This window comes from Syngnathus leptorhynchus, chromosome 1 (genome assembly GCF_054491065.1).
Source record: "Syngnathus leptorhynchus isolate UIUO chromosome 1, UIUO_Slep, whole genome shotgun sequence".
Lineage (NCBI taxonomy): Eukaryota > Metazoa > Chordata > Actinopteri > Syngnathiformes > Syngnathidae > Syngnathus > Syngnathus leptorhynchus.
In genome coordinates, this window is record NC_141195.1 from 2,457,371 (window position 1) to 2,480,066 (window position 22,696).

A 22,696-nucleotide genomic window follows, 5' to 3' on the forward strand; every position below is an offset into this window, starting at 1 on the left:
GCCAATGGAGTTGAATCAATAGATGATGTAAAGCACATTTAAAAACAAACCTGGATTTTATAGGGAGTGTCACAGCCTGTGATGGTGATCTCTGTTGAAAAGAGGAGGGCAAACTTTTCCTCTGTCACAGACTCAGACCCCTTTCTGTCTGCTCTCTTGATCTTTTTGATGGACTGTCGCATACAAGTTCAAATTTTATCTTGTTACCAGAGTGCAGTCATTTCAAAACTGCAAGATGAAAAGTGATTTGTAACATACCATATTCCTGAAGGTGGCACATGTGCTCTTGGTAGCTGTGTTATGTTCTAGGACCGCTGTGTTATTGATCACTGACTGAACATCCTCACTACAAATAATAACATGCCATGTCTTAATTGGTCTGAAAAGCCCTTGAATGCATAGACTAACATCTATGATTTCATTATTATTTTGTTCTTTAATTTGATAAAATGACAATTTCCATTAAGCAGGTACAGCATGAAAGAAAGTGGTTGCCCCCAAAAATCTGGAGTTCCTTCTTAAAATCTGGAGCTCTGTCTTAAAGAAATGACAAACGCAATGGAAAAGACTAGATACAGGAAGTGACTGTGCACTCAAAGGCAAGGAGCCAAACAATCAATGAACTAATGTTTTATACCGTAACGAGCATCCCTATCTAACACCCAAAATACAATGTTAATTATTGAAGGACTACAGCATCTACAGCAACAAACTATTTTTTTAAAGCCATTCTGACAAAGATACCTTGGCAATTAAACTGTTTCTATAGAAAACATGTTTCCAATGCGTGTTTCTAATGATTGCATTGGGAAATTCTAAGGATTGGAAAATCAAATTCAATACTTGGATACACGGCAGATACCCCGATAAAGATGTAATGTAATGTTACATTCTTGGTTTGATGTATTCAAATGTATCATGAGTTACTCACCTGGGTGTGATGTTCAGGTTTCTGGCCTGGAGCTCATTAATGATTTGTGCTTTTAGAACCACGGGCTTTCCAGGTGCAATTTTCTCACCCAGCAGGTAGCGCACAGTTGTGGAGAACTTGGACTGCGTCTTGATAACTTGAGGGGGCTGCTTGTCCACAACAAGAGAACTTAGAGAAGAGAACAAGATAATTAAACAAGAGAATTAAACACATAGTGAAGTCAAAACATTTTAGTATGGCACAGAAGTGTTCATTATGACAGTTGTTGCAGATTTGTAGCGCTAGAGCGCATCATACTGAGCAAGCTGTAACTCATTTTTGACCTTGTCATCATACTTGCCAACTTTCGCAATTTCGGCGGGATATTCCCGATTTTTAACACTGTCTACTGCCTGTCCCCCGATCTGTCATTTCTCCCACTAATCTCCTGCTTTTACAGTGAAGTAAACAGTTTAAATTGTGGGCAATGTGACACAACACGGCTCCTCCTTGCTCCGTAGCCAACTGAAGTGTTTCCCTCGGTGTGATCTGCTCTCCACGAAGGCTCCGCTCCCCGGCTCGTGTGTCCAGCGACGCAAGCAGATGGGCTCCACCCAAACGGCTAATATTGGTCAATATCAATGACAGTACTCTAAAAATATCATGACAATGAAAAGCAGCTGGTTGGGGATACCCTACTTCCGGGTGTCGATAAATACGTCAATGGAAACAAGACTGTATTGAAGCAAATGTAATGATCAGATCACGCAAAAGGAACATTTAAAAACATACTGGAGAACGAAGAAAAGAACCAGGTGATGGTTGTGAGTGTTTAATGTTACATAAAAGTTCTGAGTTCAAGATGGTGGCGCGTGCACATGTGGCAACCTCTCTCTGTCCCAACCGAACGGTGTTTTGTTAATTTAAGAAGTGTTTGTCCAACAGTTTTACGTGTTCATCTTGTCTTACTACGTCGTGCTACAAGTACAGCAGGCAGGTTCTACTCGACATCGGCAAAAGTGAGTTTTGCAGCATTCTGAACTTTGAAACAGAAACACTAAAGGAAAAACAAACTGCCTGAAACAACGTCGGACTCGCTTGCTACTCCTCCCCCGGATAGAAAGCGTCGGAAGCGGTGTGCGAGGAGGGAGAAGAGAGGCAAGCGCTGAGGCGTCCGGGCCAGGCCAGCGGCCAACCCAACTTGCCCGGCCATACCTTCCATTCTTCTGGCGAATGTTCGATCGCTGGACAACAAAATGGATTACATCAGACTGCTGAGATCAGACAGTGAGTAACTGCTGTGTGCTCGTGTTTACTGAGACTTGGTTAAATGTTAACATTTCGAACTCTGCTGTTCAACTGGGGCAGCTTGCATGCTATCAAGCGGACCGGACCATTGTAAAGGGTGGAAAATCACGAGGAGGAGGAATCTGTGTCTACATCCGTGACGAATGGTCACTGTAGTTGTATGCAAACACTGCTCGCCACTGGCGGAGTTTGTGATCATAAAGTGCCGTTATTTTTACCTGCCAAGGGAAATTACTGTGATTCTGCTTGTCACAGTATACATCCCGCCTTCAAACATTGAAAGCGACAGGATCACGGCTCTTAGAGAAACAGTACCAGGCTGTCAGGGAACAACAGATGGCCCACCCTGATGGTTTCATCATCTTCGCTGGGGATTTTAATCATACAGACCTAAATTTCCAAAGCTACACCAGCATGTTAATTTTCCACCACGTGGTGACAGCTTCCTGGACCTGGTCTAAACTACAGATAAACACCCTCACCCACATTGGACTTTCTGACCATATCACTGTTATGCTTATGCCCGCGTACAGACAAAGAGTGAAAGCATCCTGGCCGGTTCGCAATCGGGTGAGAGTGTGGTCTGAGGGAGCCTCTGGTGCTCTTCAAGACTGCTTTGACACAACAGACTGGGAAATGTTTAAGCAGGCAGCCACTTGCAACAACCAGACAGACATAGAGTAGTACACAGACTCTGTAACCTCTTACATCACTAAGTGCATTGATGATGTGACCCACACAAAATACATCATCACTCGGGCTAACTGGAAGTCATGTCTGACAGGGGCTGTCCTCAGGCTGCTGAGGGCCAGACAAAGCCTACATAGCTGGGGATGAAGCTGGCATGAGAACAGCGAGGGCCAACCTGTCCCGGAGCATCAAGGAAGCAAAAAAGGCATTCACTTGCAAGATTACCGCCCACTTCAAAGACAGGAGGAATGCACGAAGCCTATGGCAAGGCATTCAGACCATCACGGATAACAAGCCCGCGCCGCAGAGCTGTGAGGGCAACATCCCTCTGCTCAACAATCTGAACCGCTTCTTTGCTCGCTTTGAAGCTCAGAACAACACTTGCCCGCTGAAGACCCCTCCCCCTCCACACGAGCAGCCCCTGTGCCTCTCTGCCGATAGCGTGAGGACACTTGCTGCTATCAACACCCGTAAGGCGGCAGGCCCAGACAACATCCCAGGTCGAGCGCTGAAGGACTGCGCTGAGGATCTTAAGGGTGTCTTCACAGACATCTTTAACATTTCCCTGCAGCAAGCCATCATCCCATCATGTTTCTGCCACTATCATACCTGTGCCGAAGAAAACTGCTCCATTCTGCTTCAATGACTACTGCACCGTGGCACTGACACCCATCATCATGAAGTGCTTTGAGAGGCTTGTCATGACACACGTCAGATCCATTCTCCCCCCCACCCTTGACCCCTTCCAGTTTGCGTAACGAGCCAAACGGTCCTTTGAGGATGCAATCTGCTCTGCCCTCCACTCAGCCCTCACCCACCTGGAAAAAAGAGACTTGCTTGTGAGATTGCTGTTTGTGGACTTCAGTTCTGCGTTCAACACCATTGTACCACAGCAACCCATCTGTAAACTCGACAAACTGGGACTCAGTACCTACCTCTGCAACTGGCTACTGGACTTCCTCTGTCAGAGGCCTCAAGTAGTACGTGTTGGTGACAATATCTCAAGCAGCATCACGCTGAGCACGGGGGCCCCCCAAGGCTGCGTGCTCAGTCCGCTGCTCTTCACCCTGCTGACGCATGACTTCACTGCAACCTACACCAACAACCGCATGCTGAAATTTGCTGATGACACGACTCAAGTGGGTCTCATCACCAAAGGCGACAAGACTCAATACAGGTTTGAAGTCGACCTTCTGGACACATGGTGCAGGGACAACAACCTCCTGCTGAACGTCAGCAAGACGTTCTGCACTCTGGGAAGAGGTACAGAAGCCTGCGCTCCCGCACCACCAGACTCACTAACACAGACATGTCCAAAGTCCGGCCCGCGGGCCAATTGCGGCCCGTGGTCAAATTTTATCAGGCCCGCAGCCTCTGTGATAAAATCTTTAGTATGTGGCCCGCCGCCAATGTTGACCAGCGCTTTAATACACACGTACCAAAGCTATTTTATATTTATGCCGCAGAAATGTAATCTCGCGCGACCCGGCGTGATTTCACAGCGAGAACATGACTACAGCTGTCCTGCTATGCGGAGCATGCGCAAGTAAAATGCGGAAATAAACCCGTTGTGAAAAGGGTACGCGCGAACCGGCTGCGTGAACCCTGTGGGAAATGTTCATGAGGCGAAAATAATTTTAAACTCATGTAAATTTAAGGTATTTCATACAGTTTGTTCAATGTTATCGTATTTTATGTATTACTTATAACTCCTGTTTAAAATGTTCATGAGGCGAAAATAATTTCAAACTCAAGTAAATTTAAGGTATTTCATACAGTTTGTTCAATGTTATCGGACTCTTCAGATATGAATGAAAGGCAGAATTTGTGTTTTTAGAGTTGTTCACATCTGCCTGAGTGGCTTATATTTGGTTATTTTGTCATTTAAAAAATAAAGACAATTGGGAGAATGAAATTTGTTTTATAACAGTGTTTATTTGGATGAAATTGTAGTTAAAAAAATGTCCGAAAAAACTACTGGCCCCCGGGCCCCTTCACTTTATCAAATCTGGCCCTCCTTGCAAAAAGTTTGGACACCCCTGCACTAACAGCTTCATACTCCAAGCTGTCAGGATCCTGAACTCTCTCCCCCCTCCACATCACGTTCTGTACTTTTGCACTATATTCTGGTTGTCTGCTGTATGCACGCTTGCTCAGTTTTGCTCCTCTTATTTATCTATTTATTCATTTATTTATTTATAATTTATTATTTATTCATTGCTCTTATTTATTCATTGGATGTGCCTTCTTGTTTTTACTTTTTGTGTTGTTTACTTGAATGTTTTGTTTGTCCGTGGACCAATATAATATAGTATATATTCAAGATTCAAGAATTTTTATTTTCCATGTTTGAGCGTGCCAAACAAGGAATTTGACTCCAGTACATCACAGTCTCTGTTCAACATTTAGGTGACTAACAACACTCGGGACATGTGAAAATGACAAATATTCTCAGCCATCCCCTGATCTTAAACTCCCAGGAGGGCAAGGAAAAACTCAAAACTCCAACTAGGGGAAATGAGAAACCTTGAGAAGAGACCACAGATGGGACGGTCCTTGGTCAGGATGACCAGGCTGCAATGGATGCAGAGAAGACACAGTACAAACAGTGTAGACAATCCAAAAAAGGTGTGGAGAGCAGGATGTTATTTATATATGTCTTGTCACCGTGGGATTGTAGGAAACAAAATTTCAATCTCTTTGTGTGTCGTGACGTAAAGAAATTGACAATAAAGCAGACTTTGACTTTGCTGTCCCATGTTTTCTGCACATTACGAGGTAAAATTAAAAAGCACATCAGCAGAGACAGTTGTTTTGTCTCATCTGTTTACAGACAGATGTTATGTTCCATTATTAGCCATGCCGCAATAATCTCAATCTCATCGTCTCATCAGAATAATGCAATTGTTATCAAATGCTGCAATTAACGCAAAACTCGATTTTTATGTCAGCTTGGTGTGTTCAAACTATCTGTGATTTTTTAAAGAATTTCTCTACAGCCTGTTACTAATTGGTCTACAGACTGATGTTGGGCCTCGGACTGGTTGTTGCAGACCGCTATGGTAGGGTCCGAAACCCTGATGGGGAAAAAAAAAAATCAACTTTTCACAACACAAAATTGTGTGACATACGGCCAGAAACCGATTGACGCATAACCGCATGCCCGTGCGGCCAAAGAAATCATGGACTGATACGTCGGTCAAAATAAATCTCCCTATTCTTTCATGCCTATGAAAACGAAATCCTATTTTTCACAACCCAAAGTTGGCATGTATGTGTAATGTATCTAAATGAGAACCTACCTTTGAACCAGAAGCTGCAGAAGCTGTCTTAGCCTTTCCTGCAACTCTGGGATTGGTTCCACGATCAGCATTAATTCCTGTCTCAGCTTCCCATTCACCCCAAGAAGCTGCTCACACCTGACACATGATCACATGAGGCACATTGAGATTTACAAACTTAATGATATTGCATCTGTTATAAGAGGACGATAAGTGACTCCCCTTTTAACTATGAAACGGTGGCCTATTGTTTCACAGAAAAGAGGCCAGAGACTTTCCAAGCGGAAGAAAGATGCTGTAGCACTCCTTGATTTGTTTCATCAGGAGTTAGGACATCAAAGAACTCATAATTACAGTGGACCCCGGAGGTCGACCGGCTCGATAGATGACATTTTTGTTTTTCGATGCAAAATGTGGGGAATTCTTTACCTGCGTGAAGTTTCGTTTTTGCTTCGTTTGTGCAGCAAAAATCTTCGTTTGTGCAGCAACGATTTTCGAGAACGACAGATCAGGACCACTACGACGAAAGTCTGACATGTCAGAATTTTTGTTCGTCTTGCCACAAAGTGTGACAGAACATATGTCATCCTTTGAGTGGTTCTTGGGCATACATAAGAATACAGTGCCCTCCTACTTTTGACGAGTGATTTGACATGGCGCGTGCAATTAAACAAACGATCAAAATGGCATAAAAAGGAACGGACAGTAACTCAGCTGATCTCAGCCACAATATGGAGGATTTGAGGAACTGTGGAGGCAGCTAGATTCATTGCTTCAATTCTTTCGGGAGAAATCCAGCTAAACAACAATGCCAACTAAAACGTCAGTTTCTGAATATTTGTCTGAGGCAAAGATTTAACTGCGTGAAGCTGCCCCCCCACCCAACGCAAAATTTAAGGAAACTAGTCTGTTTCGTTTGTGGTGGTTTGTGCAACAAAAATTTTTGTTTGTGCAGCAACGATTTTCGAGTTATAAAAGATTATTTTATAGGTCATCCAGAGTTCACCCAGCCCCCCATTTTCCTCCAAATGGACCCAAAATGGTACCGTTTGTTTGTGCTTCGTTTGTGCTGGTTCGTGCAGCAAACAGTTTCGTTTGTGCTGCTCCGGTTTCGTAGATATTAGACATTTATTTTATGGCGATGACGTCACCCAGCCCCCCATTTTCCTCCAAATGGACCCAAAATGGTACCGTTCGTTTGTGCTGGTTTGTGCAGCAAAAAAAATTGTTTGTGCTGCTCCGGTTTCGTAGACATTAGACATTTATTTTTATCGCGATGACGTCACCCAGCCCCCCCTTTTTTTCCAAATGGACCCAAAATGGTACCGTTCGTTTGTGCTTCGTTTGTGCTGGTTTGTGCAGCAAAAAGTTTCGTTTGTGCTGCTCTGGTTTTTTAGTTATTACACATTTGATTTATAGCGATGACGTCACCCAGCCCCCCATTTTTCTCCAAATGGACCCAAAATGGTCCCGTTCGTTTGTGCTTCGTTTGCGCCGGTTTGTGCAGCAAAAAGTTTCATTTGTCGTCACTCAGCCCCCATTTAACTTTTGTTTGTTGATTGATTGTTTCTGCCGCAAAAAATTTAGTTTGCGCTCAGTGAATCATTCAATTTGTCATTTATTTCATATTAATTTATTTTCTGGAGATGTCAAATCCTTGTTCCATAGATTGTTAATTAACCATTTGTTTGTGCCATTGCAATTTTTCATGATTAAAATCATGCATCGTCATTAACCCCCTGTGATGTAGTATTTTATTCTAACAATTTTTTCACTTGACATCCTGATAACTCCTCAATTCTTACACATGTACTATCCAACTAATTACAATGCAAAGTGACCTCTGCAGGCCGGTAAGACATGTGGCAACAGGGTGGCGAAAAACTCGAAAATCGTTGCTGCACAAACAAAAATTTTTGTTGCACAAACCACCACAAACGAAACAGACTAGTTTCCTTAAATTTTGCGTTGGGTGGGGGGCCAGCTTCACGCAGTTAAATCTTTGCCTCGGACAAATATTCGGAAACTGACGTTTTAGTTGGCATTGTTGTTTAGCTGGATTTCTCCCGAAAGAATTGAAGCAATGAATCTAGCTGCCTCCACAGTTCCTCAAATCCTCCATATTGTGGCTGAGATCAGCTGAGTTACTGTCCGTTCCTTTTTATGCCATTTTGATCGTTTGTTTAATTGCACGCGCCATGTCAAATCACTCGTCAAAAGTAGGAGGGCACTGTATTCTTATGTATGCCCAAGAACCACTCAAAGGATGACATATGTTCTGTCACACTTAGTGGCAAGACGAACAAAAATTCTGACATGTCAGACTTTCGTCGTAGTGGTCCTGATCTGTCCCATACGCCAGCCATCCAATCGTTGATTATGTACGCAACACAGGCTATGATAGTACTAAAAAAGGCCTGGCAGTACTAAAAAAGGCAAAGTTCAGCATCCCTTCTTTGGTGGTGAGGTAAACACAAATAACCTTTGTGCAAATACTGGCACAAATGTTGACAGTACTATCAGTGCTATAGGCAAGGCAATTCAAAATTTGCCACGACACTCTACGTTTTGCCCCTCCGTGAGTCGTCACCTTATCGTGGTGGAGGGGTTTGCGTGCCCCTATGATCCTAGGAGCCATGTTGTCTGGGGCTTCATGCCCCTGGTAGGGTCACCCATGGCAGAAGGGTCCTAGGTGAGGGGCCAGACAAAGCACGGCTCAGAAGACCCCTTATGACGAATTAAATATATGGACAGTTTTCCCTCGCCCGGACGCGGGTCACCGGGGCCCCTCTCTGGAGCCAGGCCTGGAGGTGGGGCTCGAAGGCGAGCGCCTGGTGGCCGGGCCTTCGCTCATGGGGTCCAGTCGGGCATAGACCGAAAAGAAAACGTGGGTCCCCCTTCCAATGGGCTCACCACCTATAGGAGGGGCCAAAGGGGTCGGGTGCATACTGAGCTGGGTGGCGGCCAAAGGCGGGGACCTTGGCGGTCCGATCCCCGGCTGCAGAGGCTGGCTCTGGGGACATGGAATGTCACCTCTCTGGCTGGAAAGAAGCCCGAGCTGGTGTGTGAGGCAGAAAGGTTCCGACTAGACATAGTCGGACTTGCCTCCACACATAGTTTGGGCTCTGGTACAAGCCCTCTCGAGAGGGGCTGGACTCTCTTCCACTCTGGAGTTGCCCATGGTGAGAGGCGTCGAGCAGGTATTGGCATACTTATTGCCCCCCGGCTGGGCGCCTGCACATTGGGGTTCACCCCGGTGAGCAAGAGGGTAGCCGCCCTCCGCCTTCGGGTGGGGGGACGGGTCCTGACTGTTGTTTGTGTCTATGCACCGAACGGCAGCTCAGAGTACCCACCCTTCTTAGAGTCCCTGGAGGAAGTTCTGGAGAGCGCTCCTTCTGGGGACTCCATCGTTCTACTGGGTGATTTCAATGCTCACCGTGGGCAATGACAGTGAGACCTGGAAGGGCGTGATTGGCAGGAATGGCCGATCTGAACCCGAGCGGTGTTCTATTATTGGACTTATTGACCAGCTCAGTGGCCTAGTAGTAGAGTGTCCGCCCTGAGACTGGAAGGTTGTGGGTTCAAACCCCGGCCGGGTCATACCAAAGACTATAAAAATGGAACCCATTGCCTCCCTGCTTGGCACTCAGCATTAAGGGTTGGAATTGGGGGGTTAGATCACCAAAAATGATTCCCGAGCGCGGCGTCGCTGCTGCTCACTGCTCCCCTCTCCCCCAGGGGATGGATCAAAATCACATGGGGATGGGTTAAATGCAGAGGACAAAGCCCTTTGAGACTGCTTGTGATTTAGGGCTATATAAAAACTTGACTTGACTTGACTTCTGTGCTCGACACGGATTTTCTATAATGAACACCATGTTCAAGCATAAGGGTGTCCATGTGCGCACTGGGCACCAGGACACCCTAGGCCGCAGTTCATTGATCGACCTTGTAGTCGTGTCATCGGATTTGCGGCCGCATGTTTTGGAAACTCGGGTGAAGAGAGGGCGGAGCTGTCAACTGATCACCACCTGGTGGTGGGTTGGCTCCGATGGTGGGGGAAGATGCCGGTCCGACCTGGCAGACCCAAATGCTCTGTGAGGGTCTGCTGGGAACGTCTGGCAGAATCCCCCGTCAGGAAGAGCTTCAATTCCCACCTCCGGCAGAGCTTTTCCCACGTCCCGGGGGAGGCGGGGGACATTGAGTCCGAGTGGACCATGTTCCGCGCCTCCATTGTTGAGGCAGCCGACAAGAGCTGTGGCCGTAAGGTTGTTGGTGCCTGTCGTGGCGGTAATCCCCGAACCCGCTGGTGGACACCGGCGGTTAGGGATGCCGTCAAGCTGAAGAAGGAGTCCTATAGAGCCGTTTTGGCCTGCGGGACTCCTGAGGCAGCTGACAGGTACCGGATAACCAAGCGGAACGCGGCTTTGGCGGTTGCTGAGGCAAAAACCCGGCCGTGGGAGGAGTTTGGCGAGGCCATGGAGAATGACTTCCGGACGGCTTCGAGGAAATTCTGGTCCACCATCCGGCGTCTCAGGATGGGGAAGCAGTGCACGGTCAACACTGTTTACAGTGGAGATGGTGTGTTGCTGACCTCGACTCGGGATGTCGTGAGTCGGTGGGGGGAATACTTCGAAGACCTCAATTCCACCGACGCGCCTTCCATTGTGGAAGCAGGGCCTGAGGACTCTGAGGCGGACTCTCTAATCTCGGGGGTCGAAGTCACTGAGGTAGTTAAAAAACTCCTCGGTGGCAAGGCCCCGGGGGTGGATGAGATCCGCCCGGAGTTCTTAAAGGCTCTGGATGTTGTGGGGCTGTCATGGCTGACACGCCTCTACAGCATTGCGTGGACATCGGGGACGGTGCCTCTGGATTGGCAGACTGGGGTGGTGGTTCCCCTCTTTAAGAAGGGGGACCGGAGGGTGTGTTCCAATTACAGGGGAATCACACTCTCAGTCTCCCTGGTAAGGTCTATTCAGGGGTGCTGGAGAGGAGGGTCCGTCGGGAGGTAGAGCCTCAGATTCAGGAGGAGCAGTGTGGCTTTCGTCCTGGCCGTGGAACAGTGGACCAGCTCTACACCCTCTGCAGGATACTCGAGGGTGCATGGGAGTTCGCCCAACCAGTCCACATGTGTTTGGTGGACTTGAAGAAGCCGTTCGACCGTGTCCCTCGGAGGTTCTCTGGAGGGTGCTTCGAGAGTACGGGGTGCCGAGCCAACTGATAAGGGCGGTTCGGTCCCTGTATCACCGATGCCAGAGTTTGGTCCGCATTTCCGGCAGTAAGTCGGATTCGTTCCCAGTGAGGGTTGGACTCCGCCAAGGCTGCCCTTTGTCACCGATTCTGTTCATAATTTTTATGGACAGAATTTCTAGGCGCAGCCGAGGCGTTGAGGGGGTCCGGTTAGGGGACCTCAGTATCGCGTCACTGCTTTTTGCAGATGACGTGCTGCTGTTGGCTTCTTCAGTCCGTGATCTCCAGCTCTCACTGGAGCGGTTCGCAGCCGAGTGTGAAGCGGTCGGGATGAGGGTCAGCACCTCCAAATCCGAGTCCATGGTCCTCTGTCGGAAAAGGGTGGAATGCCCTCTCCGGATCGGGGATGAGATCCTGCCCCAAGTGGAGTTCAAGTATCTTGGGGTCTTGTTCACTAGTGAGGGCAGGATGGAGCGCGAGATCGACAGGCGGATCGGTGCAGCGTCGGCAGTAATTCGGACTCTGTACCGGTCCGTCGTGGTGAAGAGAGCTGAGCCAAATGGCAAAGCTCTCGATTTACAGAGCGATCTACGCTCCTACCCTCACCTATGGTCACGAGCTGTGGGTCGTGAACGAAAGAACGAGATCCAGGATACAAGCGGCCGAAATGAGTTTCCTCCGCAGGGTGTCCGGGCTCTCCCTTAGAGATAGGGTGAGAAGCTCGGTCATCCGGGAGAGACTCGGAGTAGAGCCACTTCTCCTCCATGTTGAGAGGAGCCAGATGAGGTGGCTCGGGCATCTCATCAGGATGCCTCCTGGACGCCTCCATGGGGAGGTGTTCCGGGCATGTCCCACCCCGGGGACGACCCAGGACGCGCTGGAGAGACTGTCTCTCGGCTGGCCTGGGAACGCCTTGGGATCCCCTAGGATGAGCTGGATGTAGTGGCTTGGGAGAGGGAGGTCTGGGAGTCCCTCCTAAAGCTGCTGCCCCCGCGACCCGACGCCGGATAAGCGGAAGAAGATCGATGGATGGATGGACTCTACGTTTGTCTTTGACAAATCTATCGGCTCATCATTGGGCTACATTCGTGTACTCTAACGTCGGACTAGAGACTACATGTAAGAAGTGATGCCAGTAAGGCATTACTTTGTGTTTAATCTATGCTTTCACAATGAATTATTTAATCAAAGACGATAATCGCTATAATATATTTTAGGTCTCTCCAGTGAGCCTGGTCAGGCAATTAGCCAACATTCTTGAAATTTTTCAGCTGCTTCTTTTGGGGCTGCTTTGAATGTCTACCCACTTGTGGTGTTACCTTTAAATCTAATAGGTATATGTAATCATAACACATTCTTGAAATTTTTCAGCTGCTTCTTTTGGGGCTGCTTTGAATGTCTACCCACTTGTGGTGTTACCTTTAAATCTAATAGGTATATGTAATCATAACACATATTTATAACATACTCCTTTCATGAGAGACAATGGCAGATGTTTGCCACCAGACTAAAACAATGAGTAAACAAGCTGGCGCATTGGTCAGAACAGTGATTTGATTGTTAGATTAATTGATTTTAAAATCTAAACATAACATAAAATACATAAACAAAATTAAAAACATATCAATACATATATGTTTAGTGCCAGTATATATGTTCAATGGGAGTAGAAAAAAAACGATCCCTATACATCGTTTATCTATAAATGATCAGAAATCATATAATATTACACATTTTGGTTTTATTCATGGTATTCACTACTCCACCATGGCGGCAAATGTCTGCCACTGTTTCTAATGTTCTCAAAGAAACATTGTGGAAATTAGGCCTCACTACTAATATGCCTGAAAGCTCTCTATGGTGACCTAAAAATAAGTATGGAGTAAGTTTTTTTATTTTTTTTAAATATAATTAGTTTTGCTAGCTTTAAGACAGAAAATAGCACAGTAAGTTTTTGAATACTAAATACAGTAGTTATTATTTCAGAAAAAGTAATGCATCAAATTAGTGGTTACTCAAAATGGCCACTACTATAGAGTAACACGTTACAAAGTAACTCACCAAGTTAGGGTTAGATCCTTACAAAAGGATGAAGCCAGCCTCACTTTTTTTGCTGCAAAATAACGCGCTACCGGCATCACTGTCTATAAAATAATGGTACACTGTTTTAGCTTGTGTTTACAGGCAAAACGACATGCTAGTAATACTGACCTAGTCATTAATGAGCCAATATGGCTATCTAGGTGGTCCAGGTTGTAACATTTGAATACTGTAAGCCTGTTGCTTCAGATTGATTGCAATAATAAACTGATATCTTACCACATCTGCAGTACATTGAGGTTGTCATGAAAAGGATGTCCAATGGTTGCCTTGTACTGCTCCCACCTCCAGGCCTTCAACCTGTTGAGGAGTTGGGCCTGACACTGGTCCAGACAGTCCACACACTCGCTGAGCAACTGAAAACGCTTCTGCAACAATCAAATGTTACAATGACACGCGGTTTGAATATTTACACATCTTGAATTGTAATCAGGTGATTGAGTTGGTCAGTCTGAGACCTTTCACTTCTCCTCCATGATAAAGTCTGTTGAGATGGCAGTGTGTTATGGGTCATTATCTTGTTGCATGATGATGGTGCACCCAATTAGTTTGGACGCATTTATGCATTTTTCTGTAAATTGACGGACAAAATAGTATTTTGGACTATTTCAGACTTTTGGACAGAATTCATCCTGCTGCTACCATCGCGAGTTATATCATCAATGCCTGGCAATTTATAGAAAAAATGTACCAAAAATTAATTAGGAGATGTTTCATCATGCAGCAAGACAATGGCCCAAAACACACTGCCTACCATTGTTGGGAAAGTTCCTTTTCTACACAAACTAGTTTAAAGTTCAGTTCACAAATTTTAAAAAGAACTTGTTCATTTCATCGTTCATAATTGAAATTTTATGAACTATGTTCATCATTCCAAAAATAAACAGTTCATATTCTTCTCCCTAATGAAAAAAAAAGGTTGCTGGGAGATGTTTGTAATTTCCTCGTTTTCACCCATTCCATTCACGCTCGTATCTATGTGCTATCACCCTACAATCTCAAATGCATAAAAAAATTGCTTGAATTCTTTAATGAATTGAAACAAAAACACGATTGTGCTTCAGAATGTGCAAACAATCTGCCGAAGGGCCCAGACTGAGAAGGCAAAAAAATGTTGACCAAATAAAGGTACCGTATATTTCGGACTACAAGTCGCTGCTTTTTTCATAGTTTGGGTGGGGAGTGGGACTCATACTCAGGAGCGACTTACGTGAATTTTTTCAAACATTTTGAATTTTGAACATTTTCAAAATTCCAAAATCCGCGATGTAGTGAAACGGCGATAAACGAACCGTGATGTAGCAAGGGATTACTGTAATTTGAACTGCAAGTGACGTCAGCAGTGCGGCGGTTGTTTACATAAAGGACAAAAGATTCGATCACAGGATGACGAAGATGATGAAGGGCCCCACGTTTGAAGGATTTAATGATTTGGAGTGACACAAGGTTTGAAAAACTTGTTATTTATGTTATAGTTATTTGATATATTTTATTTTGTGTAGCAATTTGTATATGTTTTTATTGTTACAGTTCAGTAGTTGTTGGCTCGTTGAACTATTGTTTTGTTAGATAAAGAGCCGTTTACCAGACCCACGTCTTTCCTGGTACTTTGTTAACGCTACAATATAGTTATATACTAGATCTGTGCGGCGCACGCGCGGCAATGTTGACATAAAGGACGAGGAATTTGATCGATGGATTTAATGATTTGGAGTGACAGATGGTTTGATAATATTGTTTTAATATGATAGTTATTTGAAATATACTTTATCAAAGTCAAAGTCTGCTTTATTGTCAATTTCTTCACGTTAAGGCACACAAAGAGATCGAAATTACGTTTCCCATATGATAATTATTTGATATATACTTTATTTATCGTTATATGGGTCTGTGGAATAATTAGAACTGCAACTCACAATGAGTCCGGCGCATAGTCGGCGCATACGCAGCGCATATGCAGCGCATACACGGGGCATTGTTTACATAAAGGACGATCAATGTGTTTAATGAATTGGAGTGACACAGATGGTTTGATAAACGTGTTATTTATGTAAAACTTACTTGAATAACTCTGAATGTTACGTCAGGCCCGTTCTCAGCTCCTCGTTTGTGTATATGTTACGTTAGCATACCGTATCGTTTAGCCTGTTGTTGCTGGTTCATGTCTGTTTTTGGTGTTGGATTTTGACAAATAAATTTGCCCCAAAAGTGCGACTTATACTCCGATGAGACATATATGTTTTTTTTTAACTTTATTGTGCATTTTATGGCTGGTGCGACTTATACTCCGGAGCGACTTTTAGTCCGAGAAATACTTAAGTTGTCAATGTGTGTTTTCTCAGGGAGGAATTTACTCTGGAGAAAGTGGAGCAGGAAAATAACGTTTACGTTTTTTTTCACTTTATTGTGCATTTGATGGCTGGTGCGACTTATAGAGTCGGAGTGACTTTTTGTCCAAAAATTACGTACAAAACGTTTAAAATAGCATTATATTTGCTTTAACTAACTTTTCACTTTCAGTGAATGTCTTACTTAACCTGTTTGCCCAAAGAACCAGAAAATGTTTTGAATTTGGGACATAAAAAAAAATAATAATAATAACTAGAATTTGCAATTTCTGGAGAAATTGCGTGTGAAGGCGAAGAAGCTGAATATTTTTTGGGGGGGAATACTGCGGAATGATTTTGGAATGAGTTGAATTTCTCGAGAAATGTAGAATTTAGAGGTGAAAAACGGAATTTTTGAGAATTTGGTGGAATTTCAAATTTGAAAATGTGGAATCTATGGGAAATGGGAATTTGCGTCATAGGAAGGAAAAAGATGAAGAGTTGAAAGTCGGAATGGGTTGAATCGGTTGAAAAATGTGGAAACTAGAGGTGAAAAACGGAATTTTGGGGAATTTGGTGGAATTTCAAAATTGAAAATGCTGAATTTTTGAATTCGTGTTCAAAGGACCATTGTCTTCTTACTGAGCTAAACAGCGGCTTAGTGTTGCCGCGGTGGAATGATGATATTAAACAAGTAATAAAAACGGTAAATGCCGTTAAAACGGTAAAATGATGTTTTTAACTTAAAATTAAATGAATAACTAAATGAATGAATGGAAAATAAATAAATAAAAAATAAAAGAGTTAAATAAACGAGTTAAGGAAAGAAATCATGAAAAAAGTTGTCAGATGTCAAAATTTGAACTCACTCCTGAACGTCGCTCGTGTCTAATGCGCCATTAAGAATGAATGGGGGATTTTAAGGCACAAATTTGCTAATTATGCAAAAACGGTAAATGTTATGAACAAATAAAATACTAGCAATTATGCCGTGAATTTTTGGAACGTGTGAAAGTTGGAATGGGGTGAATCGGTTAAAGCATGTGGGAGTAGTTAGGTGTCAAAAAAGTGGGAGGAATAAATTGTTTAATAATAATAACTAGAATTGGCAATTTCTGGAGAAATTGCGTGTGAAGGCGAAGGCACTTCACACTATTGTGGGACTCGAAATGATGATTAAATGACATAAAATTGGTAAATTGATGATTAAATAAAATAAAAATGTTAAATTAATGATGATGATGAAAATAATTATTAAAGTGATGTGTTAAAATTGAATGAATGAAAAAAAAATATTGGTCAAGCCGGATTCGAACTCGCACGGGAACAGCGCTCGTGCTCCAAATTCCAGTCTCTTCTTACTGAGCTAAACAGCGGCTTAGTGTTGCTGTGGTGGAATGATGATATTAAACGAGAAATAAAAATGGTACATGCCGTTAAAACGGTAAAATGATGTTTTTAACTTAAAATTAAATGAAAAACTAAATGAATGATGAAAATAATTATTAAAATGTGTTAAAATTGAATGAATGAAAAATTAATGAATAAAAAAATTATGGCCAACCGGGACTCGAACTCGCTCGCGGACGTGGCTCGTGTTCTTAGGATCATTGTCTTCTTACTGAGCTAAACAGCGGCTTAGTGTTGCTGCGGTGGAATGATGATATTAAACAAGAAATAAAAACGGTAAATGCCGTTAAAACGGTAAAATGATGTTTTTAACTTAAAATTAAATGAATAACTAAATGAATGAATGGAAAATAAATAAATAAAAAATAAAAGAGTTAAATAAACGAGTTAAGGAAAGAAATCATGAAAAAAGTTGTCAGATGTCAAAATTTGAACTCACTCCTGAACGTCACTCTTGTCTAATGCGCCATTAAGAATGAATGGGGGATTTTAAGGCACAAATTTGCTAATTATGCAAAAACGGTAAATGTTATGAACAAATAAAATACTAGCAATCATGCCGTGAATTTTTGGAACGTGTGAAAGTTGGAATGGGGTGAATCGGTTAAAGCATGTGGGAGTAGTTAGGTGTCAAAAAAGTGGGAGGAATAAATTGTTTAATAATAATAATAAGAAGAAAAATAAAGTAGAATAACAATAGTGTGAAGGCCTTCGCCTTCACACTAATAAGAAGAAAAATAAAGTAGAATAACAATAGTGTGAAGGCCTTCGCCTTCACACTAATAAGAAGAAAAATAAAGTAGAATAACAATAGTGTGAAGGCCTTCGCCTTCACACTAATAAAGTAGAACAACAATAGTGTGAAGGCCTTCGCCTTCACACTAACTAGAATTGGCAATTTCTGGAGAAATTGCATGTGAAGGCGAAGGCACTTCACACTATTGTGGGACTCGAAATAAAGATTAAATGAAATTAAAATGGTAAATTAATAATGATGATTAAATAAAATAAAAATGGTAAATTAATGATGATGATGAAAATAATTATTAAAGTGATGTGTTAAAATTGAATGAATGAAAAATTAATGAATAAAAAAATTATGGCCAAGCGGGATTCGAACTCGCTCGCGGACGTGGCTCGTGTTGATAGCGCCATTCTCTTCTTACTGAGCTAAACAGCGACTTAGCGTTGCTGTGGTGGAATAATGCTATTAAACGAGAAATATAAATGGTAAATGACGTTTGGTAAAATGATGTTTTTAAATTAAAATTAAATGAATAAATTAATGAATGAATGAAAAATAAATAAATATAAAATAAATGAGTTAAATAAATGAGTTAAGGAAAGAAATCATGATAAAAGTTGTCAGATGTCAAAATTCGAACTCGCTCGGGATTTTGGCTCGTGTTGAATGCGCCATTAAGAATGAATGGGGGATTTTAAGGCACAAATTTGCTAATTATGCAAAAACGGTAAATGTTATGAACAAATAATATACTAACAATCATGCCGTGAATTTTTGGAACGTGTGAAAGTTGGAATGGGGTGAATCGGTTAAAGCATGTGGGAGTAGTTAGGTGTCAAAAAAGTGGGAGGAATAAATTGTTTAATAATAATAATAAGAAAAATAAAGTAGAATAACAATAGTCTGAAGGCCTTCGCCTTCACACTAATAAGAAGAAAAATAAACTAGAATTGGCATTTGGCATTGGAATTTCTGGAGAAATTGCGTGTGAAGGCGAAGGCACTTCACACTATTGTGGGACTCGAAATAATGATTAAATGAAATAAAAATGGTAAATTAATAATGATGATTAAATAAAATGAAAATGGTAAATTAATGATGATGATGATGATGAATGGAATAAATTATTAAAATGTGTTAAAATTGAATGAATGAAAAATGAATGAATAAAAAATTTGCAATTCCTGAAGAAATTGGGTGTGAAGGTGAAGAAATTGAATAAATACTCAGGGAATGCTGAAGAATGATGTTGAAACGAGTTGAATCGGTTGAAAAGTGTAGAAATTAGAGTGGAAAAAGGAAATTTTGGAAAATTTGGTTGAATTTTAAATTTGAAAATGTGGAATTTATGGTAAGTGTGAATTTGGGGAATAGGGAGGAAGAATATGAAGAGTTGAAAGTTGGAATGGGTTGAATCGGTTGAAAAATGTAGAAATTAGAGTGGAAAAAGGAAATTTTGGAAAATTTGGTTGAATTTCAAATTTGAAAAATGTGAAATTTTTGCTAAATGGGAAGGTGTGGAATAGGTAGGCAAAAGATGAACAGTTGAAAGTTGGAACGAGTTGAATCGGTTGAAGTATGTAGAAATTAGAAGTGAAAAACGAAATTTTGCGAAATTTTGTGAAAATTTGAAACGTGAAAACATGACATTTTTTAATTTGGCAAGTTCGGGAATGTCCCCAATGTGATTTGAATGTGTTGAATTATGTGAATTTCAAACTGGAACAACGTAAATGTGAAATGTTAAATCTGCCATTAAGAATGAATGGGGCAAAAATTGCAAGAAATTTGTGAATTTTGTGAAAACTGAAAATGTTTTGAATGAAAAAAATGTAAGCAGTCGATTCCTGAATATTTGGAATCCGTGAAAAGTGGAACGGAGTGAATCGGTTGAAGTATGTTGAAGTTGTTAAGGGACAAAAAAACAGGCAGAATAAGTTGAATAACTAGAATTGGCAATTTCTGGAGAAATTGCGTGTGAAGGCGAAGGCACTTCACACTATTGTGGGACTCGAAATGATGATTAAATGACATAAAAATGGTAAATTGATGATTAAATAAAATAAAAATGGCACGGCATTGATGATGATGATGAAAATAATTATTAAAATGTGTTAAAATTGAATGAATGAAAAATTAAAGAATAAAAAAATTATCGCCAACCGGGATCGAACTCCCTCGTGGCTCGTGTTCCAAACGCCATTGTATTCTTACTGAGCTAAACAGCGGCTTAGTGTTGCTATGGTGGAATGATGATATTAAACAAGAAATCGGTAAAAACGGTAAAATGATGTTTTTAACTTAAAATTAAATGAATAACTAAATGAATGATGAAAATAATTATTAAAATGTGTTAAAATTGAATGAATGAAAAATTAATGAATAAAAAAATTATTGCCAAGCGGGACTCGAACTCGCTCGCGGACGTGGCTCGTGTTCAATGGACCATTGTCTTCTTACTGAGCTAAACAGCGGCTTAGTGTTGCTGCGGTGGAATGATGATATTAAACAAGAAATAAAAACGGTAAAATGATGTTTTTAACTTAAAATTAAATGAATAACTAAATGAATGAACGGAAAATAAATAAATAAAAAATAAAAGAGTTAAATAAACGAGTTAAGGAAAGAAATCATGAAAAAAGTTGTCAGATGTCAAAATTCGAACTTGAACGTCGCTCGTGTCTAATGCGCCATTAAGAATGAATGGAGGATTTTAAGGCACAAATTTGCTAATTATGCAAAAACGGTAAATGTTATGAACAAATAAAATACTAGCAGTCATGCCGTGAATTTTTGGAACGTGTGAAAGTTGGAATGGAGTGAATCGGTTAAAGCATGTGGGAGTAGTTAGGTGTCAAAAAAGTGGGAGGAATAAATTGTTTAATAATAATAAGAAGAAAAATAAAGTAGAATAACAATAGTGTGAAGGCCTTCGCCTTCACACTAATAAAGGACAGGAATAACAATAGTGTGAAGGTCTTCACCACACTAATAAAGTAAATGGAGTAGAATAACATAAGTGTGAAGGCCTTCGCCTTCACACAATAATAAAGTAAAAGGAGTAGAATAACATAAGTGTGAAGGCCTTCGCCTTCACACAATAATCTCAAGAGTAATTTGTGGTTCAATGCCATTGAGAGCACTACAACTTCTCCTGAAACTTTTGAAACTTCTCCTATGAACTTTTATGCTCTCATAGGATAAAGTCAAAGTCAAAATTAAAGTCCCAATGCTCATCGTCACACACACATCCGGGTATGGTGAGATTTGTCCTCTGCATTTAACCCATCCCCATGTGATTTTGCTCTATGCCCTGGGGGAGAGGGGAGCAGTGAGCAGCAGTGGTGCCGCGCTCGGGAATCATTTGGTAATCTAACCCCCCAATTCCAACCCTCAATGCTGAGTGCCAAGCAGGGAGGGGAGGTGGTTAGGTGACACCCAAGCTGACAGTGGCTATCTGGATTTTCGTGGACCAATTCAGGATGAGGGAACTGCAAAGGATTACCCTACTCAAAGACACTGCCAGGACAATCGAGGGCACCTCCGGCAGCTCTTAGCTTTGACTTGGACATCCACTTTTGCATTGATTTTCACATTATGTATTTTATCTGCCCTCTCTGCATCCATTGCAGCCTGGTGATCCTGAAAGGGTCCCTTCTCAAGGTTTCTCATTTTTCCCCTGGTAAGGGTTTTTTGAGTTTTTCCTTGCCCTTTTGGGATCTTAGGATCAGGGGAAGCTTTGAGAATAACTGTCAATTGTTTGTCTATGTGAGGCCCTTTGAGACTGCTTGTGATTTAGGGCTATACAAATAAACTTGACTTGAATTGACAACCTTCCAGTCTCAGGGCGGACACTCTACCACTAGCCCACTGAGTTTATCGTTGCCGTTTGACAAGACAAGGGCGAGTGGGGCTTCTCATCGTGTGACTTTGACTGAAGCGTCATCATGATTTCTTCGCTACTCCAAGCTCATGTCCCATTTTGATGACGCACACAACGTACAACAGTTTGTGGCTGGAGCTGCCAAGTATTTTTCCCCCTCCTCTCATAGGATGATACCTTATTATTGCCGTTTGAAAAGAAAGGGCAGACATCGACCCTAAGTATTTTCTTTTTTTTAAAGAATACATTGTATGCATAAGCAACAATAAAAACTTGGTATTCTGCGTAACATTATATTTCTGGAATAAGAGTTAGACATGATAATTCATTACGTCCCGTTGTCGACCGAAAAATGTGTCACTAATGCCTTTCATGTTTTTTTGTCATGTCATGTGACCAAACCAAGAAACAAATGGTGCGTTCAATACGCTCAGAGAACGCATTGGTTCACCCTGGTTGTTCAGAATTTCAATACTTTGCCTAAATTTTATAGTGCTGGTGCGCGATTGACGACACAGCTATGTCAGTGCAGTGCTGACTGCGCTCATAAAGTATACCTATGACTTTTCTCCGTTCTATTTCTGCTTAAAAAGATCAAGTTGTCCAAGATGATCAGTTCACGATAAAGGAATATAAGAGTTTGATCTTAAAGTAGTTCATTAGACATCTTGTGTATGAGAGTATGAATCTGTAAAGTGCTGAGTGTGTGACGATGGAGACAAAACAAGATATGTGGGCAAGGATGTGCACGAATGAAATGTTCCAGATTAAACAATGACGCAGGAGCAGCAAGGAGTACAAGATGACCCAGGGGCAGCGGGTAGATAACAACTAGGGGACCCTGTATGGAAA

The 22,696-nt window shown here is 42.1% G+C and overlaps 1 protein-coding gene across 2 annotated transcripts in view; it reads right to left on the minus strand.

Annotated features, from left to right (window-relative positions):
- The window catches only part of stat6 (signal transducer and activator of transcription 6, interleukin-4 induced), a 76,660-nt gene that overhangs the window by 23,521 nt on the left and 30,443 nt on the right, over window positions 1-22,696 (minus strand). For both annotated transcript variants that reach the window (XM_085928828.1, XM_085928743.1), the window contains exons 7-11: window positions 13,699-13,847; window positions 6,211-6,327; window positions 932-1,099; window positions 259-346; window positions 51-173 (exon numbers count right to left, since the gene is read on the minus strand). In XM_085928828.1, the coding sequence (XP_085784954.1) occupies window positions 51-173; window positions 259-346; window positions 932-1,099; window positions 6,211-6,327; window positions 13,699-13,847 (645 nt within the window). The remainder of the gene's footprint in view (window positions 1-50; window positions 174-258; window positions 347-931; window positions 1,100-6,210; window positions 6,328-13,698; window positions 13,848-22,696) is intronic.